The sequence below is a fragment of the Mustelus asterias genome, chromosome 15 (genome assembly GCF_964213995.1).
Source record: "Mustelus asterias chromosome 15, sMusAst1.hap1.1, whole genome shotgun sequence".
In the NCBI taxonomy this organism is placed as follows: domain Eukaryota; kingdom Metazoa; phylum Chordata; class Chondrichthyes; order Carcharhiniformes; family Triakidae; genus Mustelus; species Mustelus asterias.
In genome coordinates this window covers 102,515,163-102,530,136 of record NC_135815.1, presented here as the reverse complement: position 1 = coordinate 102,530,136, position 14,974 = coordinate 102,515,163, and the positions used below count along the sequence as shown (strand labels likewise).

The window sequence follows — 14,974 nt, the reverse complement described above, 5'->3', positions numbered from 1 at the left end:
TGTATCACAAACCACTATTACCTTCAGCACCAAGAAACATGGGTTTCTCTCTCATGTATATACTCTTATGTCTTAGTGTGTCCCCAAGGGTGGGATAGATCTAAAATCAGTTCAATCTATTAGTTACTGTCTTTCACGTTGAAGTTTCTGTTCAAATAAAATTGATATGACTCTTCCTAATTCAGCGTAAATGGTCAATTTACATGGTCTAAGAACATTGTTATATGAAGTGATGTATATAATTTTGCAGTTGGGATGAATTTATGAGATTGGGAGCTCTTTCTGTATCCATGTAAGAGCTTCCCAAACAGTGATTTGCAACCCCCAGTGGGATCCAGAGACAGGATTTTTGGGTGGGAAATAAATGCCCAGCTCCATATTTCTGCCTGGATTTTGCTGTGGTACTTTTCACAGCCATCGAACCTCAGAAGCACTTACTTTGTCTGTACGTTGCAGCCATTCACTGGACAAATTTCCAAGACATTGGGGGACCTTTATAAATAGAATTGACTCCCTATCTGCTAAATTGCTTTCAAAAGATAAAACTAAGCTATTCAACAAGCTTTCTAGGCTGAAGTTTTTGACTGGTTTTGTTTCTGGTGAACAGGGATGAGGATATGCAAAGCCTGGCTAGTCTGATGAGTATGAAACAAGCTGATATTGGAAACTTGGATGACTTTGAGGAAGAAAATGAGGAAGATGAAGAAAACCGAGTGAATCAAGAGGAGAAGTCAGCAAAAATTACAGGTTTGATATATTTGTTACCAACCTCAGAAAACATATCTAAAGGTAGACAGGTGCATTTAAACAATACGTGCAAAAATAATTTACTGCCATAAAATTTTCTTGTTGTTGTCATTCATTCTTCCACTAGTTCAATAAAAGCTGTTCTAAATTAGTTAAAAGAAGAATATATGATTTCTTTTAATGACCTCTTTCCCTTCCAGCATTGGTACTTGTGTGCTCTCTGTAGGATGTTTAAGCCTGTTATTTCTATCACTATTAATATGTGTTCAAAGACACCCTTGTTGAGAAAATTATTTACTGGTACACAGAGATCACATTTACATTACTCATCATGATTCTGAAGATATTATGACCTCAACACACTTAAAAGTTTGTTTATCTTAATTTTGTACGTATGAAGACTTTTCTTAGTTGTGTGTTGTCTTTGCTGTTTTTGTGGATTTTTTCTTCTGAGAATTTTCTGGGAGATGGAAATGAATAGTTGACTGTTTATGTTCCACATGATCAAGTTGAGAATGAGATTTAATTTATTTTACTGGTAATGCCTGTGCTGTTGTGACTATTGTAAGATATTTATTCTTTCATGCGATGTAGACATTGCTGGCAAGACCAGTGGTTATTGCCCATCCCTAATTTCCCTTGAACTGAGTGGTTTGCGCGGCCATTTCAGAGGGCAGCTAACAGTTCCATTGCTGTCGTTCTGAAATCACATGTAGGCCAGACAAGGTGACAATGGCAGATTTCTTTCCCGAAAGGACATTAGTGAATCAGGTGGGTTTTTATGGCAATTAATGAGAGTTTCATGGTCACCATTACTGAGACTAGCTTTTGATTCCAGATTTAATAATTGAATTCAATTTTCACCAGCTATCGCGGTGGGATTTGAACCTGTCCCCAGAGCAATGACATTGCCATTACATCACCATTTCCCTGTTAGCTTGTCTTTTTAGTATAAACAATTAATGATAACTCGGGCATTTTCATTAAATAGGGAGTTAACAATCAATCTTATTCTTTTATTTCGATTGGACTCCTGATTTAATATATTTGGAAATTATTGAACAGCAATCCATGGCACAAAAAATGTCAAAAAGGCTAATGGACTCCTGGCCTTGGTAACTAGAGGACAAGAATAAAAGGGGTTAGAAGTTAAGCTGCAGCCAAACAAATCCTTAGTTAGCGCACACTTGGAGTACTGTGTTCAGTTCTGGGCACTATATCATTTTGTCCTTCATTGCTAGAGGGATGGAGTTTAAAAACAGCGAGGTTATGTTGCAGCTGTATAAGGTGCTGGTGAGGCCACACCTAGAGTACTGTGTACAGTTTTGGTCTCCTTACTTGAAAAAGGATGTATTGGCACTGGAGGGGGTGCAGAGGAGATTCACTAGGTTGATTCTGGAGTTGAGAGGGTTGGCTTATGAGGAGAGACTGAGTAGACTGGGGCTATACTCATTGGAATTCAGAAGAATGAGGGGGGGGGGGGAAGGAATCTTATAGAAACATATAAAATTATGAAGGGAATAGATAAGATAGAAGCAGGGAAGTTGTTTCCACTGGCAGGTGAAACCAGAACTAGGGGGCATGGCCTCAGAATAAGGGGGAGCAGATTTAGGACTGAGTTGAGGAGGAACTTCTTCACACAAAGGGTTGTGAATTTGTGGAATTCCCTGCCCAGTGAAGCAGTTGAGGCTACATCATTGAATGTTTTTAAGCCAAGGATAGATAAATTTTTGAACAGTAAAGGAATTAAGGGTTATGGTGAGCGGGCAGATAAGTGGAGCTGAATCCACGATGATCTTATTGAATGGTGGAGGAGGCTTGAGGGACCAGATGCCTACTCCTGCTCCTAGTTCCTATGTTCTTAAAAGGAGGATATATTGGCCTTGCAGGAAGTGCAACATCAACTTCCTGGAATTATACCTGAACTTCAAGAGTTAAATTACAAGGAGATATTACACAAACCAGGATTGTGTCCCTGGAATTTAGAAGGTTTAGGAGTGATTTGATCAAAGCTTTCAAGATATTAAGGGGAACGGATAGGATAGAAAGAGAGAAATTATTTCTACTGGTTGGGGAGTCTAGGATTTGGGGGCATAACCTAAAAGTTAGAGCCAGAACTTTCAGGCTTTAAGTTTAGAATGAGAGAATAGAATCCCTACAGTGCAGAAGGAGGCCATTCGGCCCATGAAGTCTGCATCGACCACAATCCCCCCCCGTCCCTATCTCCTTAACCCCATGTATTCAGCCCACTAGTCCCCTTGACACCAAGTGGCAATTTAGTATGGCCAGTCCACCTGACCCGCACATCTTTGGATTGGGGGAGGAAATTGGAGCACCCGGAGGAAACCCACGTAGACACGGGGAGAATGTGCAAACGCCACACAGACAGTGAGCTAAGCCGGGAATCAAACCCGGGTCCCTGGCGCTGTGAGACAGCTGTGCGACCGTGCCACCCACGTTAAGAAACACATGTACACACAAGGCATGGTAGAAGTTTCATCAACAATAATTAATGCTAGATCAAATTTAATTTTATATCTGGGCTTGGTTTTTTTGTTATCCAAAGGTATTAAAGGATATGGGGCAAAGGTGGGTATATGAAGTTAAGTCATGGATCAGCCATGATCGCATTGAATAGCAGAACTGGCTTGAGGGGTTGAGTGGCATGCTCCTATTCCTATGATCCTAACAACTGAATGGTAAGTATATAGTAGAGAATTGCTTCAAATATGTAATTTTTGAAGAATATGGGATCATATAGTCATAGAATTGCAATTCATCGCACTGTGGGATACTTAGCTACTATTTAAGTGTTTTGTGTCTGATGAGCAATATTTGTAAACATCATGTTATATTTTTACAAAAATAAGTCAGTTAGAGCACAGACCATAAGATACAGGAGCAAAGTTAGGCCACTCGGCCCATCGAGTCCGCTCTGCCATTCTATCATGGCTGATATGTTTCTCAACCTCATTCTGCCCCCCCTTTCCCTGTAACCTTTGATCCCCTTACCAATCAAGAACCTATCTATCTCTGTCTTAAAGACACACAACGACCCGGCCTCCACAGCCTTCTGTGGCAGTGAATGCCACGGATTCACCACCCTCTGGCTGAAGAAATTCCTCCTCATCTCGGTGAATTGCTAAATGTTATAAATTATGATAAAAACTGTCATTCAATGAATGATTTATTATTTTCATGATTGATACTGTAGTAGTATTAGAGTACAGTACAGCAGCTTCACGTCGCTGACTTGCACTACATTTGTATTTCTTTGTTTGGCTTCAGATTGAGACGGCAGCCAACATTCTGCTTTGAACATGTACTTGGTGATCTGTTTTATTTGTAACTCGACCACTTTTCAACAGCAAGACATTGTGATCTTGACATTAACTTTGTGATAAGATTAATCTGAAGTGGTGCATCGTGGTTACTTGAGTGATAATTTCAAAGGGATTTAAATAGTTGGTTGTTAAATAAATTTGCTCTGCTATGATAAGTTCATTCAACAAGAAGAAGTTTTGCCAACTGGCCCAGGATTTAGCTAAGAAACCAGCTTTCCAGCTGAACAGCTGACAAGTGGGAAACATCACCATGTTGATCAGGAGGTTTGTGATGCTCAGTCTGTTGTATGAACTGCCGTGCAACTCTCGATATCATCTTGAAATTTAAATGCAACAATGCTGATTAACATCCTGTATGTTGCATTTTCTTAGTACTTTATAATGCATTACTTTTTATGACAAACATGATTGTGATTGTAGAATAATTCTAAATAAAATAAAGCAAATTGTACAGAGATTTTATGGATCATTGAATGCAAATGAATCATAATTCTGCTATTTAATCCTGAGAGGCAATATCAAAAACCTTTCTATTTACTAAAATAATTAACCAAGGTATTTCTAATTGACAATTCTCTGTGAAGTGTGTAATTCTGCATTTCCTTAATGCCGTGTAACAATCAGAAATTTAAAAGTTCTTCAGTATTTGCTTTAGTTTGCAATTTCATAGAATGACTCGTGTTAAAAGAAAAAAAATTATATTCCAGCTCCAATTGGATTTTTCAATTTTTGACGAACTCCTGGTCACCTTCCTTGCCTTTGGGAATTGTTTGGATGTTGGAGCAGGAAGTTCGATGTAAATTCATGCTGCCAGAGTTTGTCATCCAGCCAAATTAACCCCCTCATCAAAATAGGTTGTTGTCACAGTAGGATTATATTTTTCATTTTAATCTTTGTTTCACAAAGCTCTCTGATAATTAATAATTTCCTCAAATTCACAAGATTCAGTTGCATATCTCAGAATTCCATAAATAACTAATTCAGTGTGGTTGTTTTCCCTATGGAATTGCATAATCGTTGGGGAACGTTTTGATTATGTGTGAGTTTTGAAAGGCCAAAATTATCAAAGAGGAGTGAGTGGAAAGCATCCCTCACTGAGGATTGAGGTTCTGAAAAAATCAAACAAAAAGCATTCTGCTGAAATTATTATCTTTTGTTAAATGGCTCTTCTTTCGATTTTTCAATTTCCAGAGCTTGAAAATAATGTTCAATTGAGGTAAACTCTAAAACCATCGGAAAGGGTGGAGGTAATGAGGTGGATTGACAATGGATAATCAGAACTGTTTATAATTGTGAAGCCGGGGTCGGGCCGCCCGCCCGCCAGGGTCGTGCCGCCCGCCCGCTGGGGTCACGCCGCCCGCCCGCTGGGGTCACGCCGCCCGCCCGCCGGGGTCGCGCCGCCCGCCCGCCCGCCGGGGTCGCGCCGCCCGCCGGCCGGGGTTGCGCCGCCCGCCCGCCGGGGTCGCGCCGCCCGCCCGCCGGGGTCGCGCCGCCCGCCCGCCGGGGTCGCGCCGGCCGCCTGCCGGGATCATACGAATTAGGAGCAGGAGTCGGCCTGCGTTCTGTCTCACTCACACCCTTTCTGAAGAATCTCACTTCACCTCTTTTCTCAAACCTGCCTCAGCCTCAGCCACAGGAGGAATGTAGAGAGGTTTGCAGTTACCCATGGCCTCAGGCAGTGGGTTAACTTGTTACAAATCTATTAGACGCATTGATTTTCATGTTCCAAACTTCCCTAGATTCAGGGATGGTTCAATTAGATTGGAAAATAGTGAATCCACTTTATCAAATTACCTTGTATCTCATGTGAATTTACCTTCTTAACAAGTCTCCCATGTGGGACCTTGTCAAAGCCTTTGCTGAAATCCATATAAACTACATCGACTGCACTACCCTCATCTACACACCTGGTCACCTCCTCAGCGCCAGGGCCCCGGGTTCAATTATCTGCATGGGTTTCCTCCGGGTGCTCCAGTTTCCTCCCACAGTCCAAAGATCTAAACAGGAAAGGTATGACCACATTAATGGGGTTGTATTATGGACCACCCAATAGTCAGCGAGAATTGGAGGAGCAAATCAGCAGAGAGATAGCTGACAACTGCAGGAAACATAAAGTTGTGATAGTAGGGGATTTTAATTTTCCACATATAGATTGGGACTCCCATACTGTTAATGGTCTAGACGGGTTAGAGTTTGTAAAATGTGTTCAGGAAAATTTTCTAAATCAATATATAGAGGTACCAAGTAGAGAGGATGCAATATTAGATCTCCTATTAGGAAACGAGTTAGGACAAGTGACGGAAGTGTGTGTAGGGGAACACTTTGGTTCCAGTGATCATAACGCCATTAGTTTCAACTTGATCATGGATAAAGATAGATCTGGTCCTCGGGTTGAAGTTCTAAAATGGAAAAAGGCCAAATTTGAAGAAATGAGAAAGGATCTAAAAAGCGTGGATTGGGACAGGCTGTTCTCTGGCAAGGATGTGATTGGTAAGTGGGAGGCCTTCAAGGGAGAAATTTTGAGAGTGCAGCGTTTGTATGTTCATAGAATCATAGAAACCCTACAGTGCAGAAGGAGGCCATTCGGCCCATCGAGTCTGCACCGACCACAATCCCACCCAGGCCCTACCCCCACATATTTTACCCGCTAATCCCTCTAACCTACGCATCCCAGGACTCTAAGGGGCAATTTTTTTAACCTGGCCAATCAACCTAACCCGCACATCTTTGTTCCTGTCAGGATTAAAGGCAAAGTGAATAAGAATAAGGAACCTTGGTTCTCGAGGGATATTGGAACTCTGATAAAGAAGAAGAGAGAGATGTATGACATGTATAGGCAACAGGGAGCAAATAAGATGCTTGAGGAGTATAAAAAGTGCAAGAAACTACTTAAGAGATAAATCAGGAGGGTTAAAAGAAGACATGAGGTTGCTTTGGTAGACAAGGTGAAGGATAATCCTAAGAGCTGCTACAGATATATTAAGAGCAAAAGGATAGTAAGGGATAAAATTGGTCCTCTTGAAGATCAGAGTGGTCGGCTATGTATGGAACCAAAAGAAATGGGGGGAGATATTAAATGGGTTTTTTGCATCCGTATTTACTAAGGAAACTGGCATGGAGTCTATGGAAATAAGGCAAACAAGTAGGGAGGTCATGGAACCTATACAGATTAAAGGGGAGGAGGTGCTTGCTGTCTTGAGGCAAATCAGAGTAGATAAATCCCCAGAACCGGACAGGGTATTCCCTCGGACCTTGAAGGAGACTAGTGTTGAAATTGCAGAGGCCCTGGCAGATATATTTAAAATGTCGGTATCCTCGGGTGAGGTGCCGGATGATTGGAGGATAGCTCATGTTGTTCCGTTGTTTAAAAAAGGCTCAAAAAGTAATGCGGGAAAGTATTGGCTGGTAAGTTTGACATCAGTAGTAGGTAAATTATTGGAAGGAGTACTAAGAGATAGGATCTACAAATATTTGGATAGACAGGGACTTATTAGGGAGAGTCAACATGGCTTTGTGCGTGGTAGGTCATGTTTAACCAATCTATTAGAGTTTTTCGAGGAGGTTACCAGGAAAGTGGATGAAGGGAAGGCAGTGAATGTTGTCTACATGGACTTCAGTAAGACCTTTGACAAGGTCCCGCATGGGAGGTTAGTCAGGAAGGTTCAGTCGCTAGGTATACATGGAGAGGTATTACCAAGGTATTACCAAGTAATGAAGGGGCTCGACAGGGTAGAGGCAGAGAGATTCTTTCCACTTAGAAAGGAAACAAGAACTAGAGGACACAGCCTCAAAATACGGGGGAGTCAGTTTAGAACAGAGTTGAGGAGGAACTTCTTCTCTCAGAGGGTAGTGAATCTCTGGAATTCTCTGCCCATTGAAGCAGTAGAGGCTACCTCGTTAAATATGTTTAAGTCACAGGTTGATAGATTTCTGATCAATAAGGGAATTAAGGGTTATGGGGAGCGGGCGGGTAAGTGGAACTAAACCACTATCAGATCAGCCATGATCTTATTGAATGGCGGGGCAGGCTCGAGGGGCTAGATGGCCTACTCCTGCTTTTATTTCTTATGTTCTTAAGGTAGTAAATTGGATTAGACATTGGCTCAATGGAAGAAGCCAGAGAGTGGTAGTGGAGGATTGCTTCTCTGAGTGGAGGCCTGTGACTAGTGGTGTGCACTGTAAGAAGTTTAACAACACCAGGTTAAAGTCCAACAGGTTTATTTGGTAGCAAAAGCCACACAAGCTTTCGGAAGAAAGTCCCATAATCCGAAAGCTTGTGTGGCTTTTGCTACCAAATAAACCTGTTAGACTTTAACCTGGTGTTGTTAAACTTCTTACTGTGTTTACCCCAGTCCAACGCCGGCATCTCCACATCATGACTAGTGGTGTGCCATAGGGATCAGTGCTGGGTCCATTGTTGTTTGTCATCTATATCAATGATCTGGATGATAATGTGGTAAATTGGATCAGCAAATTTGCTGATGATACAAAGATTGGAGGTGTAGTGGACAGTGAGGAAGGTTTTCAAAGCTTGCAGAGGGATTTGGACCAGCTAGAAAAATGGGCTGAAAAATGGCAGATGGAGTTTAATGCAGACAAGTGTGAGGTATTGCACTTTGGAAGGACAAACCAAGGTAGAACATACAAGGTAAATGGTAGGACACTGAAGAGTGCAGTAGAACAGGGGGATCTGGGAATACAGATACATAATTCCCTAAAAGTGGCGTCACAGCTAGATAGGGTCGTAAAGAGTGCTTTTGGTACATTGGCCTTTATAAATCAAAGTATTGAGTGTAAGAGTTGGAATGTAATGGTGAGGTTGTATAAGACATTGGTGAGGCCGAATTTAGAGTATTGTGTGTAGTTTTGGTCACCTAATTACAGGAAGAATATTAATAAGGTTGAAAGAGTGCAGAGAAGGTTTACAAGGATGTTGCCGGGACTTGAGAAACTGAGTTACAGAGAAAGGTTGAATGGGTTAGGACTTTATTCCCTGGAGCGTAGAAGAATGAGGGGAGATTTGATAGAGGTGTATAAAATTATGATGGGTATAGATAGAGTGAATGCAAGCAGGCTTTTTCCACTGAGGCTAGGGGAGAAAATAACTAGAGGACATGGGTTAAGGGTGAGGGGGGAAAAGTTTAAAGGGAATATTAGGGGGGGGCTTCTTCACACAGAGTGGTGGGAGTGTGGAATGAGCTGCCAGATGAAGTGGTGAATGCGGGTTCACTTTTAACATTTAAGAAAAACTTGGACAGGTACATGGATGAGAGGGGTGTGGAGGGATACGGTCCAGGTGCAGGTGAGTGGGACTAGGCAGAAAAATGGTTCGGCACAGGCAAGAAGGGCCAAAAGGCCTGTTTCTGTGCTGTAATGTTCTATGGTTCTATGTGCAAATTAAGTGGATTGGCCATGGGAAATTACTGCTTAGTGTTCCAAGATGTTTAGGATAAGGGGATTAACGGGGTAAATATGTGGGGTTACGGGGATAGGGCCTGGCCGGGGTGAGATTGTTGTCATCATTGGTGTGGGCTTGATGGTCCGAATAGCCTCCTCCCACCAAGTAGTGATTCTGTGAATGAGAAAGGAGGTTAATATTGATTGTTTTGCTGTTCAGGGTGCTGTATAAATTTGGAAGGTTAATGAATGAGCTGAAATCATGTTTGATTTACACTAGGGCGATGGGAAGAAATTTTGTACCATGTTTCCTTGGGATAATAAATGGGTTGGGTAGATTTATAATAGTGTAGGTTATATGGTTGGTGAATGGAACCAGTGTCATAAACCAGGCCTTTTCTTGTACTTTGTTTTTGACTATATCCAGGGTATATGTCTGCAGGGTAGCATCAGTTTTAATTATAAAGCATTGTGAGATTACATTTTGAATACTGTGACCTTTTGTGGCATATTTCCAGAGATTACGGTGCTGGCCTTGATCAGAAACTGAGCTTTTGGTCTGTATCTGAGGTACAGCTTTCTTAAAGGAAAGCAATATTGGGATATGGAATATAGCCTGAATTGATCTACGCAGGAATCTCATCCAGAAATGTGTTTTCACGTTTTATTAACTAACAGATGAGGTGGTGTCCTTTTTGGTGTCAGCTGCACTTTTACAGAATGGATAAAACTCCATCTAAAAGCTGAGCAACAACTGAATTCTTGTAGATAGAAACAGATAACAGGACAGGTTAACAGCATGTAATGTTCAGCATTGCACAGACCAAGTTAATCACTCCATTACTATGGATGTATTGTGATTTCAGCTGGCCAGCTCTCTGAAAGACTATCTGTGAAATCATTATAAATGTGCCAACCAAAGATATCCTGTAAATTCAATGCATAGTGATTAGACAGCGTTATGGATTACTGTGGAGCCTTCAGATGTGGGGCATGAGTTTGATTCTGAAAGGATGAAAGTCTTCTTTCTGCCAGTGGTTAAGAGTCCAACAATGACCTGGACTGAGATGCTCCCAAAGTTCCTCCTTTCAGCATTCCTGTGTTGCAAGCCACAAACTGAAGATAAGACATCTCAAAAGCATCCAAGGAACGTGCCACCTTGGCAAGCTCGTGCACCTTTCGAGTGCAGCAGTGCAGAGGTCTGGATGCAGGTCTGCCTTTCACCATGTTGTGCTTGATATGCTGAGAAACAGAAAAAATGCAGATGGCTTGTTTGCAAATGTTTTCAAAGAATTGGCATCATTGTATAAAGTGAAAACACAGCTGCTAAAGCAATGTGTTCGCAACCTTGTATAATGGCAACATTCAAATACTCCAAACAGAAACCAACAATGTTTAGACACACTTTTTGAAATTAAATGGTAACAACTGGCCATATGAGTAAGATGGGATGATCTTTATGAAATCACAAATTTGATTCAGCTGAAGAAAGTATTGCTGATGAAGTGAGAAGTTTTTGTTAACCAAATAAATGAAGCAGTCCATGTTCAAATGCAACAAGATCTGGACAATATCCAGGCTTGGGCTGACAAGTGGCAAATAACATTCGTGTCACACAAATGCCAGGCAATGACCATCGCTAATAAGAGACACTCTAACCACCGGCCCTTACCATTCAATGGTGTAACCATCACTGAATCCCCACTGTCAACATCCATTGACCAGAAACTCAATTGGACTCACCACATAAACACAGTGGCTACAAGGGCAGGTCAGAGGCTAGGAATACTGCGACGTGTAACTCACCTCCTGACTCCCCAGAGCCTATCCACCATCTACAAGGCAGGAGTGTGATGGAATACTCCCCACTTGCCTGAATGGGTGCAGCTCCAACAACACTCCTGACGAAGGAGCTGCGCTCCGAAAGCTTATGGTATTTGCTACCAAATAAACCTGTTGGATTTTAACCTGGTGTTGTGAGACTTCTTACTGTCTTTTCCAAGAACCAGGTCCAGCAGTACCTCATTTCTCTTTGGACTGGAAACATACTGCGGTAGCAAAATTTCCTGAACACCCTCCAGGAACTCTTGACCCTCTCTGTCCCTTACATTAATACTATCCCGATTTGATAATTAAAGTCCCCCATTCTAAGTACTCTGTAATTTTTGCACCTCTCTGTAATATCGTTATGTAATATCCCCATAAGATTCAACAGCATTATCATCCTTGAATACCCCAGCAACAACATTTTGGAGGTTATTGTTGACCAGAAACTTAAATGCTGTGGCTACAAGAGTAGATCAGAGGCTGGGAATTATGCAATGAGTAACTCACCACCTCAATCCCAAAGCTTGTCCACCTTCTACAAGGCACAAGTCAGGAGTGTGATGGAATAGGCTTTCCTGGATAAGTGCAGCTCCAAAAACACTCAAGAAGCTCAACACCATCTAATCTCATGACCTACTGCACCTAATTCATATGTTCATATGTAAAGCAGCCCATTTGATCAACATCCATCCACTACCTTAAACATAGAAACATTGAAAATAGGAGCAGTAGGCCATTCGGCCCTTTGAGCCTGCACCACCATTCATAGAAATCATAGAAACCCTACAGTACAGAAAGAGGCCATTTGGCTCATCGAGTCTGCACCGACCACAATCCCACCCAGGCCCTACCCCCATATCCCTACATATTTTACCCACTAATCCCTCTAACCTACGCATCTCAGGACACTAAGGGCAATTTTTAGCATGGCCAATCAACCTAACCCGCACATCTTTGGACTGTGGGAGGAAACCGGAGCACCCGGAGGAAACCCACGCAGACACAAGGAGAATGTGCAAACTCCACACAGACAGTGACCCAAGCCGGGAATTGAACCCAGGTCCCTGGAGCTGTGAAGCAGCAGTGCTAACCACTGTGCTACCATGCCGCCCAATATGATCACGACTGATCATGCAGCCTCAGTATCCCACTCCCTCTTTTCTTCTATATCCCTTGATCCCTTTAGTTATTAGGGCCACGGCCCGCTCCCTCTTGACCATATCTAATGAACTGGCCCCCAACAGCTTTCCGTGGTAGAGAATTCCACAGGTTCACAACTCTGAGTGAATAAATTCTTCCTCATCTCAGTCCTGAATGGCTTACTCATTCTTAGGCTGTGATCCCTAGTTCTGGACTTAACCAACATTGGGAACGTTCTTCCTGCATCTAGCCTGCCCTGTCCCATCAGGATTTTATATGTTTCTATGAGATCCCCTTTCATTCTTCTAAATTCCAGTGAGTACAAGCCCAGTCGATCCAGTCTCTCTTCATATGTCAGTGCTGCCGTTCCAGGAATCAGTCTGGTGAACCTTCGCTGGACTCCCTCATAGTAAGAATGTCCTTCCTTAGACTAGGAGAGCAAAACTGAACATGTTGCTCAAGGTGTGGCCTCACCAGGGCCCTGTATTACATTCACTCCCTCTACCACCGCCACACAGTAGCAGCAGTGTGTACTTTGTATGCACTGCAGAAACTCACCAAGCCTTCTACAATAGCGCCTTCGTAATTCACTAAGAGCAAAGACTACAAGCACATGGGAATTCTATGACTTGCAAGTTTCCCTACAAGTCACACAGACTGTCTTGACTGGGAAATATGTTACTGTTCCTTTACCGTCGCTTTGTTAATATCCTGGAACATTCTCTCTTACAGCACTGTAGGTGTACACCTACATCTTTAACCTGGTGTTGTTAAAACTCTTACTGGGTGTACCTACACCACATGGACTGCAATGGTTCAAAAAGGTGATTCCCCACTATCTTCGCAAGGGCAACAAATGGGCCACAAATGCTAATCTTGCCTGTGATGCTCACATAATGTAAATGGATAAAAAGGCAGATTTTGATGCAGGCTGCAAACAGCTTCAACTAAAACTCTATAGAAACTGCTTGATTGGCATTTGAAGATGATACCAATAATTGAGCATCTTGAGGCTTTTGACAACTGTACTTGGTGCGGAGAGAAATGTATTTTAAAGGAGTAATGCTGAATCTTTGACGGATTTCTTTGTCTAATTGTTTATTGTTCAAGAGAAATCTGCTATTTTATTTTAAAGAAAGTAACAAAAGAATGCCATGCTTCCAGACCTCGAGTCATGCTGCTCTGACAGATGGTCAGAAGCTTCCCAAAGTGACACCTTGGTTTTAAATTTTACCCCACTTCAGTCCTTTGATCTATAACTTTCAACACTAGAAAACTGACGTGAGGAACTCAGTAAAGACTATGGAGGCATCCTTCACAACATAAGGCGGCACGGTAGCACAGTGGTTAGCATTGCTGCTTCACAGCTCCAGGGACCTGGGTTCAATTCCCAGCTTGGGTCACAGTCTGTGTGGAGTTTGCACATTCTCCCTGTGTCTGCGTGGGTTTTCTCCGGGTGCTCCAGTTTCCTCCCACAGTTCAAAGATGTGCGGGGTGGGTTGATTGGCCATTCTAATTTGCCCCTTAGTGTCACGGGATGCATAGGTTAGAGGGATTAGCGGATAAATATGTTAGGGATATGGGGATAGGGCCTGGGTGGGATTGTGATTGGTGCAGACCCGAATGGCCTCTTTCTGCACTGTAGGATTCTATGATTTCTATGATAAATGAGAGACACTTCTGAAGGTTACAGTTTCTCTGTTGGTTTTACTAAAACGCACTGCCTTTTGCATTTCCGTATCATCAGAAATGCCAGTAATAGCGTAACTTGTATTTTCTTCAGTCTTTAAAATTAAAAGCGAAGCCTGACTCTAATACACTAGTAAATGGAAGAATCTTATAAAACTAATCCTTAAGTTGAATGCTTTTAGCCTCAATGTGGTAATCCAAAAACACCGCTGTAGCAGCTTTAATCATAAATAGAAGACAACTCTGGCAATTGTATTTGGAAGTTAGTAAGCGAAAGAACAAAGTAGTCTCTTTGGTTCATTTTTCATGTAACTGTGAGGGAAAAAAACTCACCAACTGCACATCAAACTCCTATGAGAATTGCAAATGAGGAATAACTTGAATCTGATAAGAAATGTCTTTCGGGATTTTGCCTCTGTTGCTTGTTGCAGAAATTCCTGACCTTCTTATTATTTCAACTGGCTTCTGTTTACAGAGATAGTAAACCAGTTGAATGCTCTGAGCAGCTTAGATGAAGAACAAGATGACTGCCTAAAACAAGCAAATAAGCCTGCAGCTAAATCAACCAGTTCTTCTGAAGGTCTACAAGCTTTCTTCCTTTCTCTCTCTTGCTCTGCTTCTGTGCTGTAGTTGGTGAGCTGTAATGTTCTGTCACTTCATCCGTCTTGATGTTGCTTATATTATTTTCTTGCATCTGCTGATATGCTGTTTTGTAATTTTGAGCAATAGCATGTGATGTACTTTTCTATTTGCTGTCTGTGTGCAGCAGTATCCGTATAAAATACTCTTTCCTGTACCTGCTTGTGATAGAGTGCTGCATGTGGGACTTT

At 42.1% G+C, this 14,974-nt stretch overlaps 1 protein-coding gene across 5 annotated transcripts in view; it reads left to right on the top strand.

The window, feature by feature from the left end:
• Nucleotides 1-14,974, top strand: part of ehbp1 (EH domain binding protein 1) — a 340,872-nt gene that overhangs the window by 113,879 nt on the left and 212,019 nt on the right. For 3 of the 5 annotated variants that reach the window (XM_078230454.1, XM_078230451.1, XM_078230452.1), the window contains 2 exons: nt 608-747; nt 14,620-14,724. In XM_078230454.1, the coding sequence (XP_078086580.1) occupies nt 608-747; nt 14,620-14,724 (245 nt within the window). The remainder of the gene's footprint in view (nt 1-607; nt 748-14,619; nt 14,725-14,974) is intronic. The other 2 variants (XM_078230456.1, XM_078230455.1) reach the window with 1 other exon arrangement.